A 15199-nucleotide genomic window follows, 5' to 3' on the forward strand; every position below is an offset into this window, starting at 1 on the left:
GAGTCACTGAACTAAATGGAGCAGACGAAAGGAACAGCGCCAATCACGAAGTAGCAAAGGGCGCCTGTGCGAGATCGTACGGGATGGGTTCTCGGTCAATAATAATGGAAGGGGAATAATTCCATACCGCTCATGACGTACGAGGTCAGTAGTAGATTTTCTAATGAAGTAAATGATGAATTTAAAATTCGAATTGAATTACAATTATGTGTCTCAATTTATGTAGTTGTCATTATATGTACACAGAGTGGGAGTCATGGTACATTGGGGTTCGCCCTCTTTGTTTTCCTTTGGTGGGGTTCGAAGCATGAAACTGTGCATTAATTGATAATATAATATTTGAGATAATATCAATTTGACTCGTTCACATTTCTTGAAAGAACACCGCCTTACGTATCATATATGGATGTGCGAATTCACATGAATGTATTGCATCCTAATACATGTTTCGTCGTTTTTCGCTGTAGATATTTCTGGTGTTCCTGGTTGTGGGTGGGAGGACAACATTCGCCTCTCCTACAGCAGTGACTGCTGTAAACGATGATTCGGTTCTCCACATAGCAGGGATATTTCCAATCGGAGGGAAAGGAGGATGGCAAGGAGGACAGGTATTAATACCTAATCTTTGAAATTGGAACTAATTTACGTTTTTCGTGGGGATTATCTTTAGCTCTTCGTGAAAATCCTTTTTGTTAGAAATTGTCTCACATATTGATGTTGAGTTAATATTTAAATGTTTTTGTTAAGGCATGCGAGCCTGCTGCCATGTTGGCTCTGGAAGATGTAAATGAACGCTCAGACCTTCTTCCAGGATTCACCTTAAGGTTGCATTGGAATGACAGCGAGGTAAGTACATTTTCATGAGGTTATAATGACATTAGGGTAGGATAGATCGTTTATAACAACCAAAAGATTTCGTGATTTTGGAGTTTGGTTCATTGTAGTTCTAATTTTTTTCTATTTATTTCTATTTCAATCATATACATCACTGGGTATATTGGAAATTTTGCTGTATGTAATATATGTATTTTTTATTTCAATGAGTAATTTTTCCTAGAGATCTGATTTCACAGGAAAAGTAAATATGGCTACACGAATTCAATGGATTCAGGCTCTTCTTCATTCATGAAAATTCATAATCATTGGATTAAACTGATCATTAAACTTTGTCTTTTTTTCGCAAAAAAAAGATCTCACTACTACCTGTTTCGATGCATAAACACCTGATGATTCCGTTAATGCGTCGAAATCAGTAGTAGTGTAATCAAGTTTTTGTGAAAAAATGCAAAATTACTTAATCAGTCAGCAGTCAGTTACTCAATCAGTCATTCCTTCCAATTCGTGACTTTGATGACTCACAATCCGGTTATATTACAGTTTTAGGAAAACAGGTGTAATATGAGTCGTTATTCTATTAGTCCGTGAAATATAAAAAAATAACATTTTAGTTATAATTTGGTTTTCAACATAAATACAGGATTTGTGAAGTGAGCAAGAGATAAAAATGCGTTGGGGGTTTGTTCCCTGTCTGAAAAGTTAATACCTAAGTGAGATGGACCATGAAAGTTATAGGCCCCTCTGAGCATTTCTGAAAAAATGCACAACCTTTAGAAAAGCAGAGGTACCATGTGTAATTGACATTTCAGTATTAACTGAACCTTTATGTTATATAGGATTTCAATTATTTGAATTTCTTGACCACCTGTATAATTTGTGTTGCAACGAGCATAGCCATCTCTATGGTAAGCCTTTACCTTTACTTTTTTCATTCTTATTAATATTATACTCTCATCCAATGATGTCACTTATATTTTCCATTATTATTAGTAATTATGTAGTAGTAGTAGTTTTAGGGAAGCTGACCAACAGCTCAGGTAATTTCCACCATTAGGGATGGATGGGAAAGGAGGAAGGGTGGAGAGAAACCCCGTATTGGCATTAACATTAGCCTACTCTTAATGAAAGGCATGCCATTTAACATCCCATCCAAGAGATGGCATACTCACTCAAAGTGTTCTCCACAAAGCATCTCAAGTAGGGACTGGGGTACCACTGAAAAATATCTGCCGCCTCTAGGATTCAAACCCAGGCCCTCTGGATGGGCCGCCCCTTATGTTAGCCACCACACCATCCCATTCCCCATCATTCTTCAGTATCTGCTAAATGGCTCAGCCATCCACAAATCTTGGCCACTCTGCTTGTCTCCTACATATTTACCCCTTCACTTATCCTGTAGCATAACTTCTAAATTGCAACTTGGATAAACATTCAGGTTGAAAGGTCACAAGGTGCAGTCATGGCTCATGTCTTTCTGCACCTTTCACTTGTCTTCCCCCTGACCTTATAATCACTTTTAAATCATTCAAATTCCGTACAGTTCTTCTATTTCTATATTGAACTTATGCATTCTTCATTTGATTAAATAAATAATTCCATTTAACATTATCAAGAGCTTTTGCATCATTTTAGAAACTTAATAACATCAAATGAACTGTGGAGAAGTATTTGAAAAAGTTAAGAAGTGTTCTTTTTTATTGGTTCAGCCTCATCTTGAATAAACTTGGGGCATTTAGGATCCTGCACAGAGACCAAATTCACAGAATACAGGGAAAAAAGTTGTCATTAGAAGGCATACAATAGACCCCGTCAAACAGAACACATTGGACTTATGGTATATATCAGCTCATTAGACATATTAAATAGAGCAGCACCTCAGAAAATCATATCCATTTTTCTATGACTAAAAAATTCATTCCCAGAGTACAGGCCTTTGCAGCTGTAGTCATTATGAATATACAGAAAGCATTATGTAATAATTGGATAGCCTGGTTAGAGATCTACTTGGTACATGGAGATTACCTAAACTGTTAAAATAAATATAAGTCATGAGATTTTAATGCTGACATAGGCAAAAATATTCAAACCATTGATTCTGTTCATAGGAAAGGCCATGATGAAGAGGAGGGAAATTAACTGCAAAGTACACTGGTGTTAAGAAAGGATCCTTTTTTCTCTGGAGAACTAATGATATTTTAAAATTAGGAAATCTATTGCATGGCAATTCAAATTTCCTGAAATAAATTCATATGGAATGTAAACTACATCAATTACTCTTCATGGCTAGTTTCGCAATACCCCATGTTGCGCACCCTTCTGGTAGTTGGCACACCCTGCATTTGTAGAAGGTGGTAGACTGACTGATAAAAGATATTCTCAGTGAGAGAGATTCTAAGGGAAATTGCTGTGATCTACAATAAAATTCGCTCTAAATCATTTATTTTTTACAATGTGAAATATAATTTCTTTGTTTCTGGTACAATTTCATCATAATTTGAAGGATAAAATGTGGAATACACAGGGTAGTGTGCTATAATGTAAAAAATCCCTGATAACCTTATTCATAATTTTCTTATTTATTTGGGTTTCCTTTAGGCAGTGTATATTTTGGAGATTCTTTGCCCCAAATTCCAAGTTATCCATTCCTTGTGAGTGAGTCTTTTTGACTGCATTCTCCCCTTACTATCGTGGTCTTCATTTTTCAAATATTCCACCATTTTTGCAGAATTTTCTGTTTTTTAAATCTCATCCATTCTCTCAACTTGATCTAACCAGTATCAGACTCTTAATTATTACTTGCCCATTACTGTTGCATCCCGTCCATATTCATTCATAACCCACAAATCCTAAATTCCTCCTCTGTAATTTTTTCCCCATACACTCCGTAAGTATCCTTTATTGCACTTGGCTAATACTCATGCTTATCATGTCATACCCCAGGTTTATGCCCATCCATGGGTGTTTGAAGAAGTGTATTTTATTGTATGCATAATTGTTTCTGTTGCTTGAGACTTTTTTGTGTATTTTGGTATAGTCCACGTACTACCTTCAAATATTTTGTTAGCATTCATCTCTCTCGCAATATCTTCATGTAGTTGTACCACCTTTCACAACGTACGCAAAATCATCCACTTTTTTTACCATCAATATCATGCTCTCTCTATTCTAAAAATTCACTTGTAGTCAAAATTTTTATATTTAAATGGTAATGGATCATATTACAGAATAGCTAAATTATATATCCCTTCTACTAGAAACAAAATTTGTCAATTCTCCACAGCATTATAAAATCTGTCAAAAGCCATTTTATTGCATTCATTTTGTTTTGTTTTCATGGAAACATCTCCAAATTGCCAGTGGATATTGTGTATTGTGTGATGTTATATAATGTTGATATATATTTTGTTGTGTATGTTTCTATGGTCATTGTTATGAAATATATTCTAATGCGTGGGTATTATTTGTATTATTTCACAAAACTCTCAGTTCCTTGTACTGCAATGTGGAGTAAAAGCATTATTAAAGTTATGTATTTCATGAATGTGGAAAGAAAGTATCAAAAATGCAGTTGCCGAAAGTAATTCACTTTCAGTTGGAGGGAACATCTTTCAAGGTCGATAATAGCATAAGTAAAAATTATCCTGAAGTAATTTTTTTTACTTTTCCTTGTTTGTTTGTGACTTCTTTTTTCTATTGTTTTTTAAGATGACTAGGTTAGTTTTTTACTGCATTTTGTCAAATGAATAACCTAGGATAAGTAATTGATAGATAGATAGAACAATGCATAATTGTATGGGCTTCATTTAGATTCAATTACACTTATGTCCCAGTTTCAAGTATTAATTAAAGAAGATACAAAGATACTTATTTATAACTTTCCTGTGATAGCCTGATGTCCAAACAGATTTAGTTCTAGTTTTTTTATTATCATTTTGTTTCAGCCTACTGTTTTTCAAAAGTTACTTATTAAATTGTTGCAGCTTGTCAGAGGATCTCCATCACCCATATTATTTTGGATTATCCGGATGGAGAGTGAGGCTGAGTGTTACCCAAATATCAGGATGGGCACATTTACTTATTCTGAATGGCAGAGCTCTTCAACAAAAGGTGGTCAGTGAGGCTTTATGCTGTGATAATTATTGGGGCTCATTGGTTGCATTTTTGTATGGTGGTGTTGGAAACTAACCTCTAATGGTCCTAACCTTTCTAAAATATATACCTAGGTCCTTATGTAACCGCTTTTCTTCTGCTAGAATTTTTATTGTATAATAATCTTCATTATTTTTTTAAATCACTTATTTTATATGTACCTTCAGTATTGGTCTATTCATTCCTGTGTTCCAACTTTCATAGTCTATGTAACATCGCATTCAATTCTTTTTATTATGTATGTGTGTGTATATGCTCTTAATTATCATGAATGGATAAAAAGTTGAACCTCGTCTCTTAGTTGAGAGCTTTTTTCACGATGAACATCTGTCGACTGTAATAAAATTGTTTGCCATTTAGTCCTGAACGAGTTTTGGAAACAATACGTGTGTTACCAAAATTGACTCAAGAGCATACCAAGAAATTAAGTTTGGGGTTGGGAGGAAGTTTCTAAAATGTAAAATGGTGGTCTCTCAAAAGTTACATAATTATGTAAAAAATTTGAGCCTTGTGGTCTGTGCACTGTCTATAGGGTCTATGTGTCGTACATCATGGCAAAAGGCAATCATAGTATATGCATCTCAGTTAATGATGAATGACTGTTTTAATGTTATTTGATATGAAAATAAAAACATCCTTTATGATCTCCCCTTTGTTTACAGGACCATAGTTTTGTCTACCAAATGTGAAGATAGTTAGGAACAGGCAGTGGGATCCAAACAATAATTTTGTCACCCTTCTTTGAGACTTAGAATAATTGGAAAATAGACTTTTTCATGTAATTTAAAACTTATGAAGTGCGCAGATTCACGATAAGATAGTTGGATATTTTTAAAAGCACTGATGGGATGTTTCCATCATCTGAACAAGTGTTGTTGTGTATAACATCCTTTCAAACAGTTATTTTCTTAAGAGATTTCATCAGTGCCTAGTGTTGTTTCCTCAGTCTTATTTCTAAGTTTTTATTGCATTTGGTATCATTTACTTGGAAGTCAATTAGTGTGCCACAATCGTTCATGGGAAATTTCTAGTTTCTGAAATCTGTTTAAAATAATGAAGAAAAGTGTGGTTAGATTAGGTGCACTATTCATTTCCAGAAAAGTATTCTCAGTGGATTCTTATCATGCTAATCAAAGAATAGATACAAATAGTATCTCTGTTAATCTGTTTCACAATTGTGCAAAGGAGATTTCTAATTTCAGGGATCCCTTCAAAAAGGAGAAGTAAAATAGTAATTAGATGAGATATGCTGTCAGTTAAAAAAAAAGTATTCATCATGTGTTCTTGTCATTCTAATCATATCCTATCTCTATTGCCTATAATATTAAACCAAAAGATGAAATCTCTGCTTGCTCTGTTACATATTGTAACAAGTAATCCAAGTAGTGCAGATTGAACATAACTCCTAAAGCAATTATGAATGCTAGTGCATATTCACTTCATTTGGAGGATTTTTCTAGGCATGAAAAGTTCACAGAGTAAGCATTCCTGGGATGTTAAAATAAATGGCATAAATTGAAAGAATGCTTCCTCTTACATTGTCTACTGTTGAGCATGTAATTGATTGCATTGTATTCATATTGCATCAATGCAATGTAATTCATTTTTGCAAAATGTTTTAGTATTAAAGTTCTCACAACTTCATGTCAGATATAGAAAATCTCTACCACTAATATCACTATTCTGTGAAAGCCTTTTTTCTGGTGCGTCTTCCACAATGAAGCCTAGGAAAATTCATATGCTGTGAAATGGGAATAATTGTGATAATGATTATTTAAAATATCTATAGCTATTTAAGGAGGTACTGATTGTTGTATAAAAGCTATGTGACCATATGGTGGACATTAACGTGTTTAATTTTTCAAAATTGCAAATTCTTTTTCACTGTGCACAGTTTTTCCTTCTTTTTAATGGCCTTGAGGCATGTGTAATAAAATCAGGAGCTTGCATTGCATTTACAAAAAATCCATCTTTTAAAAAAAAGCGTATGATAGAGATGAGTAAATACTAGGTGATACCATTAAAATTTGTAGAGAGAAGTTATAAGAATCCAAATGAGTTTACAAATTGTCAAACTCTCTTAGACATGAAAACACTCTGTGCTTTTGAAGCCCTTAAAATAGGGCCACCTCTGCTATAACGTGTATTCTGGCACTCATTTATTTATTGTGTGAATAACATTGAATGTGACATGTATATTGTGTTATGAGAGAGAGTTAGGGCATTTTATAAATATAAGGGACGAGTTTCTCTGTACATTTCTTCATCTCTGTATTTCTGCATAGTAAGAAGTACCCACTGCTCCTTGATATTTCACATGATACAACTAACTTACCATGCACCTACTGATTTTCCTGTCAAAACTTGAAAATGTTTCCCTCTTGCATATAATCTGTTGTGTTTTCTCCTGATCAGTGTGTTATTGTCCTGGAGTACCTGTTGCTTAGCCCTTATGCTCTAGAAGTCTGCATTTAATTATGCTATGCTCTGCCGTGTGTGAAAACTCTCAATTTTCTTTTTCTTGCAGTGTGAGCCAGGCCTTGGTGCATCTGTTATGTACAATCTGCTGTACAACAAGCCTCAGAAGCTAATGTTACTTGCTGGCTGCAGTACAGTGTGTACCACTGTAGCTGAGGCAGCCAAGATGTGGAACCTAGTTGTGGTAAGTTAATGTGCATTCAGTTAATAATCATGAAGTGAATACTTCATGAACAGCGCAAAAGTTAGACTCATTCACTACTGAGCCTCATGCCAAGGAAATCAGAATTCTGTAATAACAGTTTATCTTTCCGTGGGTTAGAAGGTTTAACTATTTTCTTCAGGATGACAATAATTTGTTGGTTTGATTCTTCTGTAATCACCATGCTTATATCCATCATAGTCAGACTATAAATCATAGAATTTACTTTATTTCTTGCTTCTTAAGATTAATTTCTCGTTAATTAACTATATTAATTAAAATTGTTATAATATAATTGGCTATATTCAGCCTAGTTTTTCATAGAGGTTCCAGTTTCAATAAATTATAAAAATCAATTCAACCGGTAGGGTGATATATGTTTTGCTTGTGAGTCAGTGATTCTGAAAGTTTTCTTACCCTAACATATTTTAAATTGAAACTGTTCATTTGTCCCAAGTAGACTCTTTTGATCTGTCTGGTGATTATTTATGTAGGTATATATTTATTGTTTTTTTGTCATTTTCTCTGGATCCTCTTGAAGCTCTGCTATGGTGCCAGCTCACCTGCACTGTCAGACAGAAACCGATTCCCAACTCTTTTCCGAACACATCCTTCTGCCACTGTTCATAACCCAACAAGGATAAAGTTGATGGAGAAGTTTGGATGGTCCCGTGTTGCCATTCTTCAGCAAGCAGAAGAGGTCTTCATTTCAGTATGTAAAAATATTTATGCCATTCATACGTTGAATATCTTTCATTTTTGTGTCAGTGCCATTATTGGTGAAATCTTTCTACATTATCTTCAAATTGAGTAGTTTCAGGCGTGATGCATTTAAAAATTTTTGCCTAATACAGATATACTTAGTATTGTGTGTTCTTTTTGTTACATAGACTGTGGAGGATTTGGAAGCACGGTGCAAGCGCAGTGGAATAGAAATAATAACAAGGCAAAGTTTCCTGAGTGACCCTACTGATGCTGTGCGTAATTTAAGGCGGCAAGATGCCCGTGTCATTGTAGGACTTTTCTATGTGGTTGCAGCTCGGCGTGTATTGTGTGAAGTTTTCAAGCAAAAACTGTATGGAAAATCCCATGTCTGGTTTTTTATAGGTAAGTGTTGAAGGATCACCATGAAATTTTCATACTCGTAAACTATGAAATTGTCATGGATGAGTGTTTGAAAATTTACACATCTGGCTTACTTATAATTTTTAAGGATGGTACGAAGATAATTGGTTTGAAGAAAACCTGGACCAGGAAGGCATAAAGTGCACAGCTGAGGAAATGAGGATGGCCGCAGAAGGGCATCTGACAACTGAAGCTCTAATGTGGAATCAAAATGAGCAGCGAACAATATCAGGAATGGTAAGTTAACTGTATGATATTCACAATTCCATACAACTGGCTACAATACCTTGGAACACTATCAACTTTGGATTAATGTTATGTTTAATGTTCACTTGATGTGGTAATTTATTTTCATTAGTTTTTTGTGATTTAATTGCAGAAAGAATATCAAAAGTTAAGCTGGTTGAACAGATTACATGGTTATTCTTTTTTTCACATTTTACAGCTAATATACATGTGTTTCAAGTAGGATTGCACTTCAACAAGACCAAATTTTCCTAAAAACTTATTATAAAATCCACTTGCAAAAAGTTGATTTAAGCTGAAAAAACATGTTAGAATTAAGTACTTAAAATAGCCCTCAGGAGTGCGTTGAATTGATCTGTGAATCTGTTTTTGAGAAAAAGTTGGTTGGATAATCTTAAAAGACTTGAGTCATACATTTCCACCCATCTATCTAGTTGGAATCACATCAGGACAAAAAAAAGGATACTAGAATAACACCAGGAAATTTGTTTTTTTTTTGATAAAATTCAAATCTCTGTAGTTTGAAATAATGATTTCAAAATGAAATCTTCTGCAATGATTTACTTGTCTTAATATATACCTTATCATACATAAGCAGAAAGACTTTAGTATTATTGCAAAGGAAGACATTTCTTACTGTGCTTTCTAGCCATAAAAATATTTCTTTGCACTTATGTACCAATTGGGTAGTTTTTCAAAAAGCTTTAGAAGATATTCATGTTTTCAGCAAACTACAAAGTGATGGGATAATTTATTTCACTCTACAAAATTGTTTTTAAGAATTTTCAATATCTTTATTGAGTAAGCTTATTGTTTGATAAGCTATAACCCTCGTAATTAGTTCATGAATGCTTCTGCATGATCTGTGATCATTTTTATCAAATATTGGCTGGTTGTTTTGGTTTTATCCAAGGTGTCAGGAAATTTCACTTCAATGCTCTTTTTTGTATGCTATGCCACTCTTCACTATCTGTAACACCACAAATGAATTTCTTAGCATCTTCACCAAGAAGCTCTAAAAAATATAGTTTTTCTTAATCTCTGTATCATAATATTGGGATGAAGTTTATGAATGATAGGGTTTTGAGGCCCACCTCTGATTTGGATGAACTGCCATATTGTATAGATACCAATGAGTTTGGGCATTTTTTTGACCTGAGCAATTGATCTTTGCTGCAATGTAATTTGGACTCATTCGTGATATGCACCCCTAAAGAGATATAGAGGTGAAATAATTCAATTACTACTTTCTGTAGTGGCCACTCAGTTGGAAAATTGCTCAGCTTCTTTAGAAATTTTAAAAATATCACAAAAGGGACAAAATTTGTTGAAAAATATGATGCACAAATTAAGAATTTCCAATGAAAGTGATGTTCCTTTTAGTGTCTGAGACTATTTCTAACGTGATTCATGCATCACATGTGTAATCCCTAACAAAAACCTTAAATATGTGGGAAGATCAAAGATGGGGATAGCCTTGGTTCACACAGTAATTAGCGATGATCCACAAAAAGTACCTAATTTGCATTCCAAACGCTATTGGAGGAATTTTTTCAATAAAAGGACCGGATATTCATGGGGAAAATCAGCAGATCAGGAATTGGGATCCAGAAAATAAGTGGCAACCCTTCTTCCTCATGAGATGACACAATATAAATGTATTTATTTTCCCCACCTTAGCTCCCCATGTGTAATATTAACTTGCGTATTCTAAAGATCATATAGATGCTGTTTCAATAACTAATAATTTTAATATTTTAAAGTGGTTTTCGTATTGAGGATCCTCATTATGAGAAATACACATGTATTCATGAATGCTATCTCAGCTTCCTCTGTCAGTAACTGTAGCAGTCAGTATCTTTTGCCATTTGGTTTTTCTGAGGCCATGGGAAATCACCTTTTTAGAGGCATTTTTGAGTGACTAGTAGGGTCTTGATGATTTTGAAAGGTGGTAGGATTCTCAAAGTCTATCTGAAAAGACTGTAAATAAGATTGAGAGATGAAAACAGTCATGTTCTATTCACAGCTTTCATTTTCCTTTCACTGTCCCTTCCCTCACTGTACAGTCCTGCAGTAAAATTTTAGGCGAACAAAATTTTATAATTACGAGGGTCATCCGGAAAGTAGTACCCGTTCGTGAAATAAAGACACAAAAGTAAATATTAACAAACATAAAAAATTTTATTTGAAAGAGGATACTTTAAACTACTTCTCAACATAATCTCCAAGCAAATTAAGGCATTTGTCATAACGTGTGACAAGTTTCTGTATTCCTGCTGCATAGTCCTTCGCCGCCAGCTCATTGAGATACGCGAGGGACCCATCTTGCACAAATTTTTGCATAATGCAGATGGTGTTTAACAATTTCATGAACAATTGTTCCAGAAACATTGGGAAAATGCTCACAGATGTCATCAATTGTGACGCGCCGATCGTTCCTCACGAATTCGTCAACTGAGCTCACCAGTTGGTCTGTAATGACAGACGGTCTCCCCGAACGCTCATCGTCGTGTGTGTTCCCCCTCCCCATGTTGAAGTTGCGACACCACCGCCGAACAGACGACTCGTCCATTACATTGTCTCCATACACCTCCTTTAATTGGCGATGAATATCACATGGGCGAACGTTTCTTGCATTGAGGAATTTAATCACTGCCCTCACTTCACAACTGGCGGCGTTCTCAATTTTTTTAAACATTGTAAACAATCACAGAAACAACACAGGCAATGCTAGCGTCACGCAACTTGGCTCAGAGAAGGCAGACAAGCCACTGAAGCTATCTGACCTCGTCCAGCGGCTACTCGCGTCGTCAGCACTTCATGCGGCACGAACGGGTACTACTTTCCGGATGACCCTCGTAGAACCACATCAAATGCTTTTTTCTTAAACTAATATTCTGGGAAGTCATTTCTTTTGATTAATATCAGGTAAATAGTTATATATATACTATAATAGTTATATATATATATATATATATATATATATATATATATATATATATATATATATATATATATATATATATATATATATATATATATATATATATATATATATATATATATATATATATATATATATATATATATATATATATATATATATATATATATATATATATATATATATATATATATATATATATATATATATATATATATATATATATATATATATATATATATATATATATATACTTTCAACTTATTCTCACCATGAAACTGATGTTTTTTTGAAATGACATGGTGTGCATATTTACTAACTAAACTATTGATCACGAAAACTTTATCTGTTTAGAGATTACATTTAAAATATGATTTGTAACTGGGCAGACAGCCATAGCAAAATAATTTGTGCCTTATTACAGAAATCCTGGGGCATTCACAGATCTTATGATCTCTTGCTTCCTGTTAGGTGACTTTACTCCATTTTACAGTTTATAATCATGGTTCTAGTGATATATTTCCAAAGAATTTTGCCTGTATCAGGAATTAATTATGTTTCTTAGTGCAAAATTTGAAAGGGGGTGACAACATTTTCTTTATCCTTTGCACAAATAATGAAAAATATTATGTGCTTTCATTATGAATGGTCATGATCCTAGTATTGATTTATAGCACCTCTATGATCTAATCTTTTCTCTGCTAATATATTTTTTGCAGACAACAAATGACTTTAGGGAGAGGCTTAATAAAGCATTGAAGAAAAGTTATGACATCGATAAAGGGCGTTATCCAGAAGGATATCAAGAAGCACCTCTAGCTTATGATGCTGTTTGGGCTGTAGCCTTAGGTAATTTGTGTTTGTGTTTAATTTTAAAGCAACTAATTTTCTAGAATGGCCTCAGTAAATCATAATATTATTCATTATGTAGTTATTATCATCACACAAATAAAAGAAACTGAACAAATAGTAGGTTTCTTAAAATTCAATTTGTCTTCGGCTGGTAGAGAGAAAGCCATTGGTTCTGTACGATAGGCTGATCAGGGGTTAGTTTGTGGATTTTTAAGAATGGATTTTATTTTTTATAATGGTCAGTAGTTAGGGGAGTGACTCCTGGATGATGTTTATACATGTATAAGTATTGGAATGTGGCGGTGCATTTCACTATTAAAACTGAAAGTTACCAACAAATATAGGGCCTTTTTTTAAGTTGTCTCTAATTTATTTTTCAAAACTTGAATGATAAATTAGCTTAAGGCATGGAAATAGATCAAAATAAATTGTATAATGCCAGTGTTAGAATAGCAAAGTGTGCATTACCCTTATTTCACTTGAAGTTACTTGAGAATTAATGCAAACTTAATTTTTGGGGAAAATCTGATACACATACTACCTTGATCAAAAATTTCCCGGAATTTATTCAGAAAATTAAAAATACAAGTTTATTCATCTAAATCAATATTGTCCCCTTCAAAGTAATCCCCATCGACTGCAACACACTTATGTCAGCGCTTGATCCCATCCTCGAAACATTTTTTATATTCGGTTTTCGGTATGTCCATCAGTGCTTCCTGCGATTTTTCCATTACTTCCTCTCGGCTGCTAAAACGCGTTCCCCGTAATGGTTTTTTAACTCGATTGAACAGAAAGAAGTCACAGGGAGCCAAATCAGGTGAATTCGGTGGCTGTTGGATGGTATTTGTTGCATTTTTCGTCAAAAAATTACGATTAATGATAGCACTATGCGACGGTGCGTTATCATGGTGCAAAATCCACGAGTTTTCTGCCCACATTTCTGGTCTCTTTCGGCGAATTGCTTCACGCAAACGTCTCATAACGCCCAAATAATACTCTTTGTTTACTGTCTGGCCTTCTGGCAAAAATTCATGATGCACTACACCGTTGTAATCCATGAAAACCGTCAGCATTGCCTTCTTTTTTGACTGAAAACGACGTGGTTTTTTTGGTCTCGGCTCATTTGGTGAACGCCATTAACTTGCCTGATGTCTGGATTGCGTGTCGTACTCATAAACCCACGTCTCGTCTCCAGTAATGATCCTTTTGATGAATGTGGGATCGGATTCAGCCTCGCAAATCATGTCTTTTGCGACGTCAACACGGTCTCTTTTTTGCATGAAATTGAGGTCTTTTGGAACCAACTTTGCTGCTACCCGACGGAAACCCAAATCATTAACCACAATGTCTTGGGCGGATCCATAGGCAATGTTCAAGTCCTCCGCTATTTCTCTGATGGTTAATTTGCGGTTATTGACCAACATTTCTTTTACTTTATCAATTTTTTCACCGACTTTCGATGTCGATGGTCTGCCACTGCGTTCATCATCTTCGATTGACTCACGACCACTTCTGAACCGCTCGTGCCACTGGTAAACGACCGTTTTTTTTAGAGAATCGTTGCCGAAACACTTTTCCAACATTTCCAACGTCCGTGCGCCACTAAATCCGTTTTTTACGCAAAATTTAATACAAGTTCGTTGTTGCAAATTTAAATCCATTTCTGCAATTGTAAAAAATCGCCAACACACACAGAGATATATGTACTCTTGGCTACGTAACTTTTGCAAATGTCAAGTTATGACACTAAGATTTAAAGGGAATATCAACAACAGATGTACCAATTTAACAAAAAAAAAACAGAACTCAAATCGGAACGATGGGAGCGCCACACGGTGGTTATTCCGGGAACTTTTTGATCAAGGTAGTATATATCTTATTTAAAGTTGAAAATTTCATACTTAACTGGGATCTATTTACACTTTATGGTTCTAATGTACCATATGTAGTCAGTTGAATTGCTGGTGGTCAATGGTCACAAGAATAATGTGGAAAAATACTCCATAGGATTACATTGGCTAGATCCCTTCATAGTCTGAATATTGCCTAATCTTGACTACCCCTAATCCAATATAGTCGAGATTGGTGAGGGTTTACTGTATGTTGGTTGAATTTTCTGTCACAGTCAATTTAAAGAGGATGTTGGATGAGATTTAAGCCTACTGAACGACTAAGTAAAACACGTTCATTGCTCATATAGCCCTCATTGCTGGTAAACTGGAGTTCTGTAAGCTACTATATACCAATGAATTTGTATCCTTTTTCTTTCATCTGTTACTTATGGCTTTTATGTTGTTTTGGTGCCATTTACCGTTGCAATTTTAAAGGTAAATATGAAAATGAGATTTTACTTTATTTGAATA

At 34.5% G+C, this 15199-nt stretch overlaps 1 protein-coding gene across 4 annotated transcripts in view; it reads left to right on the plus strand.

The window, feature by feature from the left end:
* The first annotated feature begins 68 nt into the window (after positions 1–68).
* GABA-B-R1 (gamma-aminobutyric acid type B receptor subunit 1) overlaps positions 69–15199 on the plus strand; it is a 34147-nt gene continuing 19016 nt past the window's right edge. For all 4 annotated transcript variants that reach the window (XM_071591791.1, XM_071591782.1, XM_071591774.1 and 1 more), the window contains exons 1-8: positions 69–144; positions 468–608; positions 748–846; positions 7514–7648; positions 8208–8378; positions 8557–8773; positions 8880–9028; positions 12701–12830. In XM_071591791.1, coding sequence (XP_071447892.1) covers positions 133–144; positions 468–608; positions 748–846; positions 7514–7648; positions 8208–8378; positions 8557–8773; positions 8880–9028; positions 12701–12830 — 1054 coding nt within the window. In that variant the 5' untranslated portion in view covers positions 69–132. The remainder of the gene's footprint in view (positions 145–467; positions 609–747; positions 847–7513; positions 7649–8207; positions 8379–8556; positions 8774–8879; positions 9029–12700; positions 12831–15199) is intronic.

Source organism: Hetaerina americana, unplaced genomic scaffold (genome assembly GCF_022747635.1).
Source record: "Hetaerina americana unplaced genomic scaffold, ioHetAmer1.1.p SCAF_1, whole genome shotgun sequence".
NCBI lineage: Eukaryota > Metazoa > Arthropoda > Insecta > Odonata > Calopterygidae > Hetaerina > Hetaerina americana.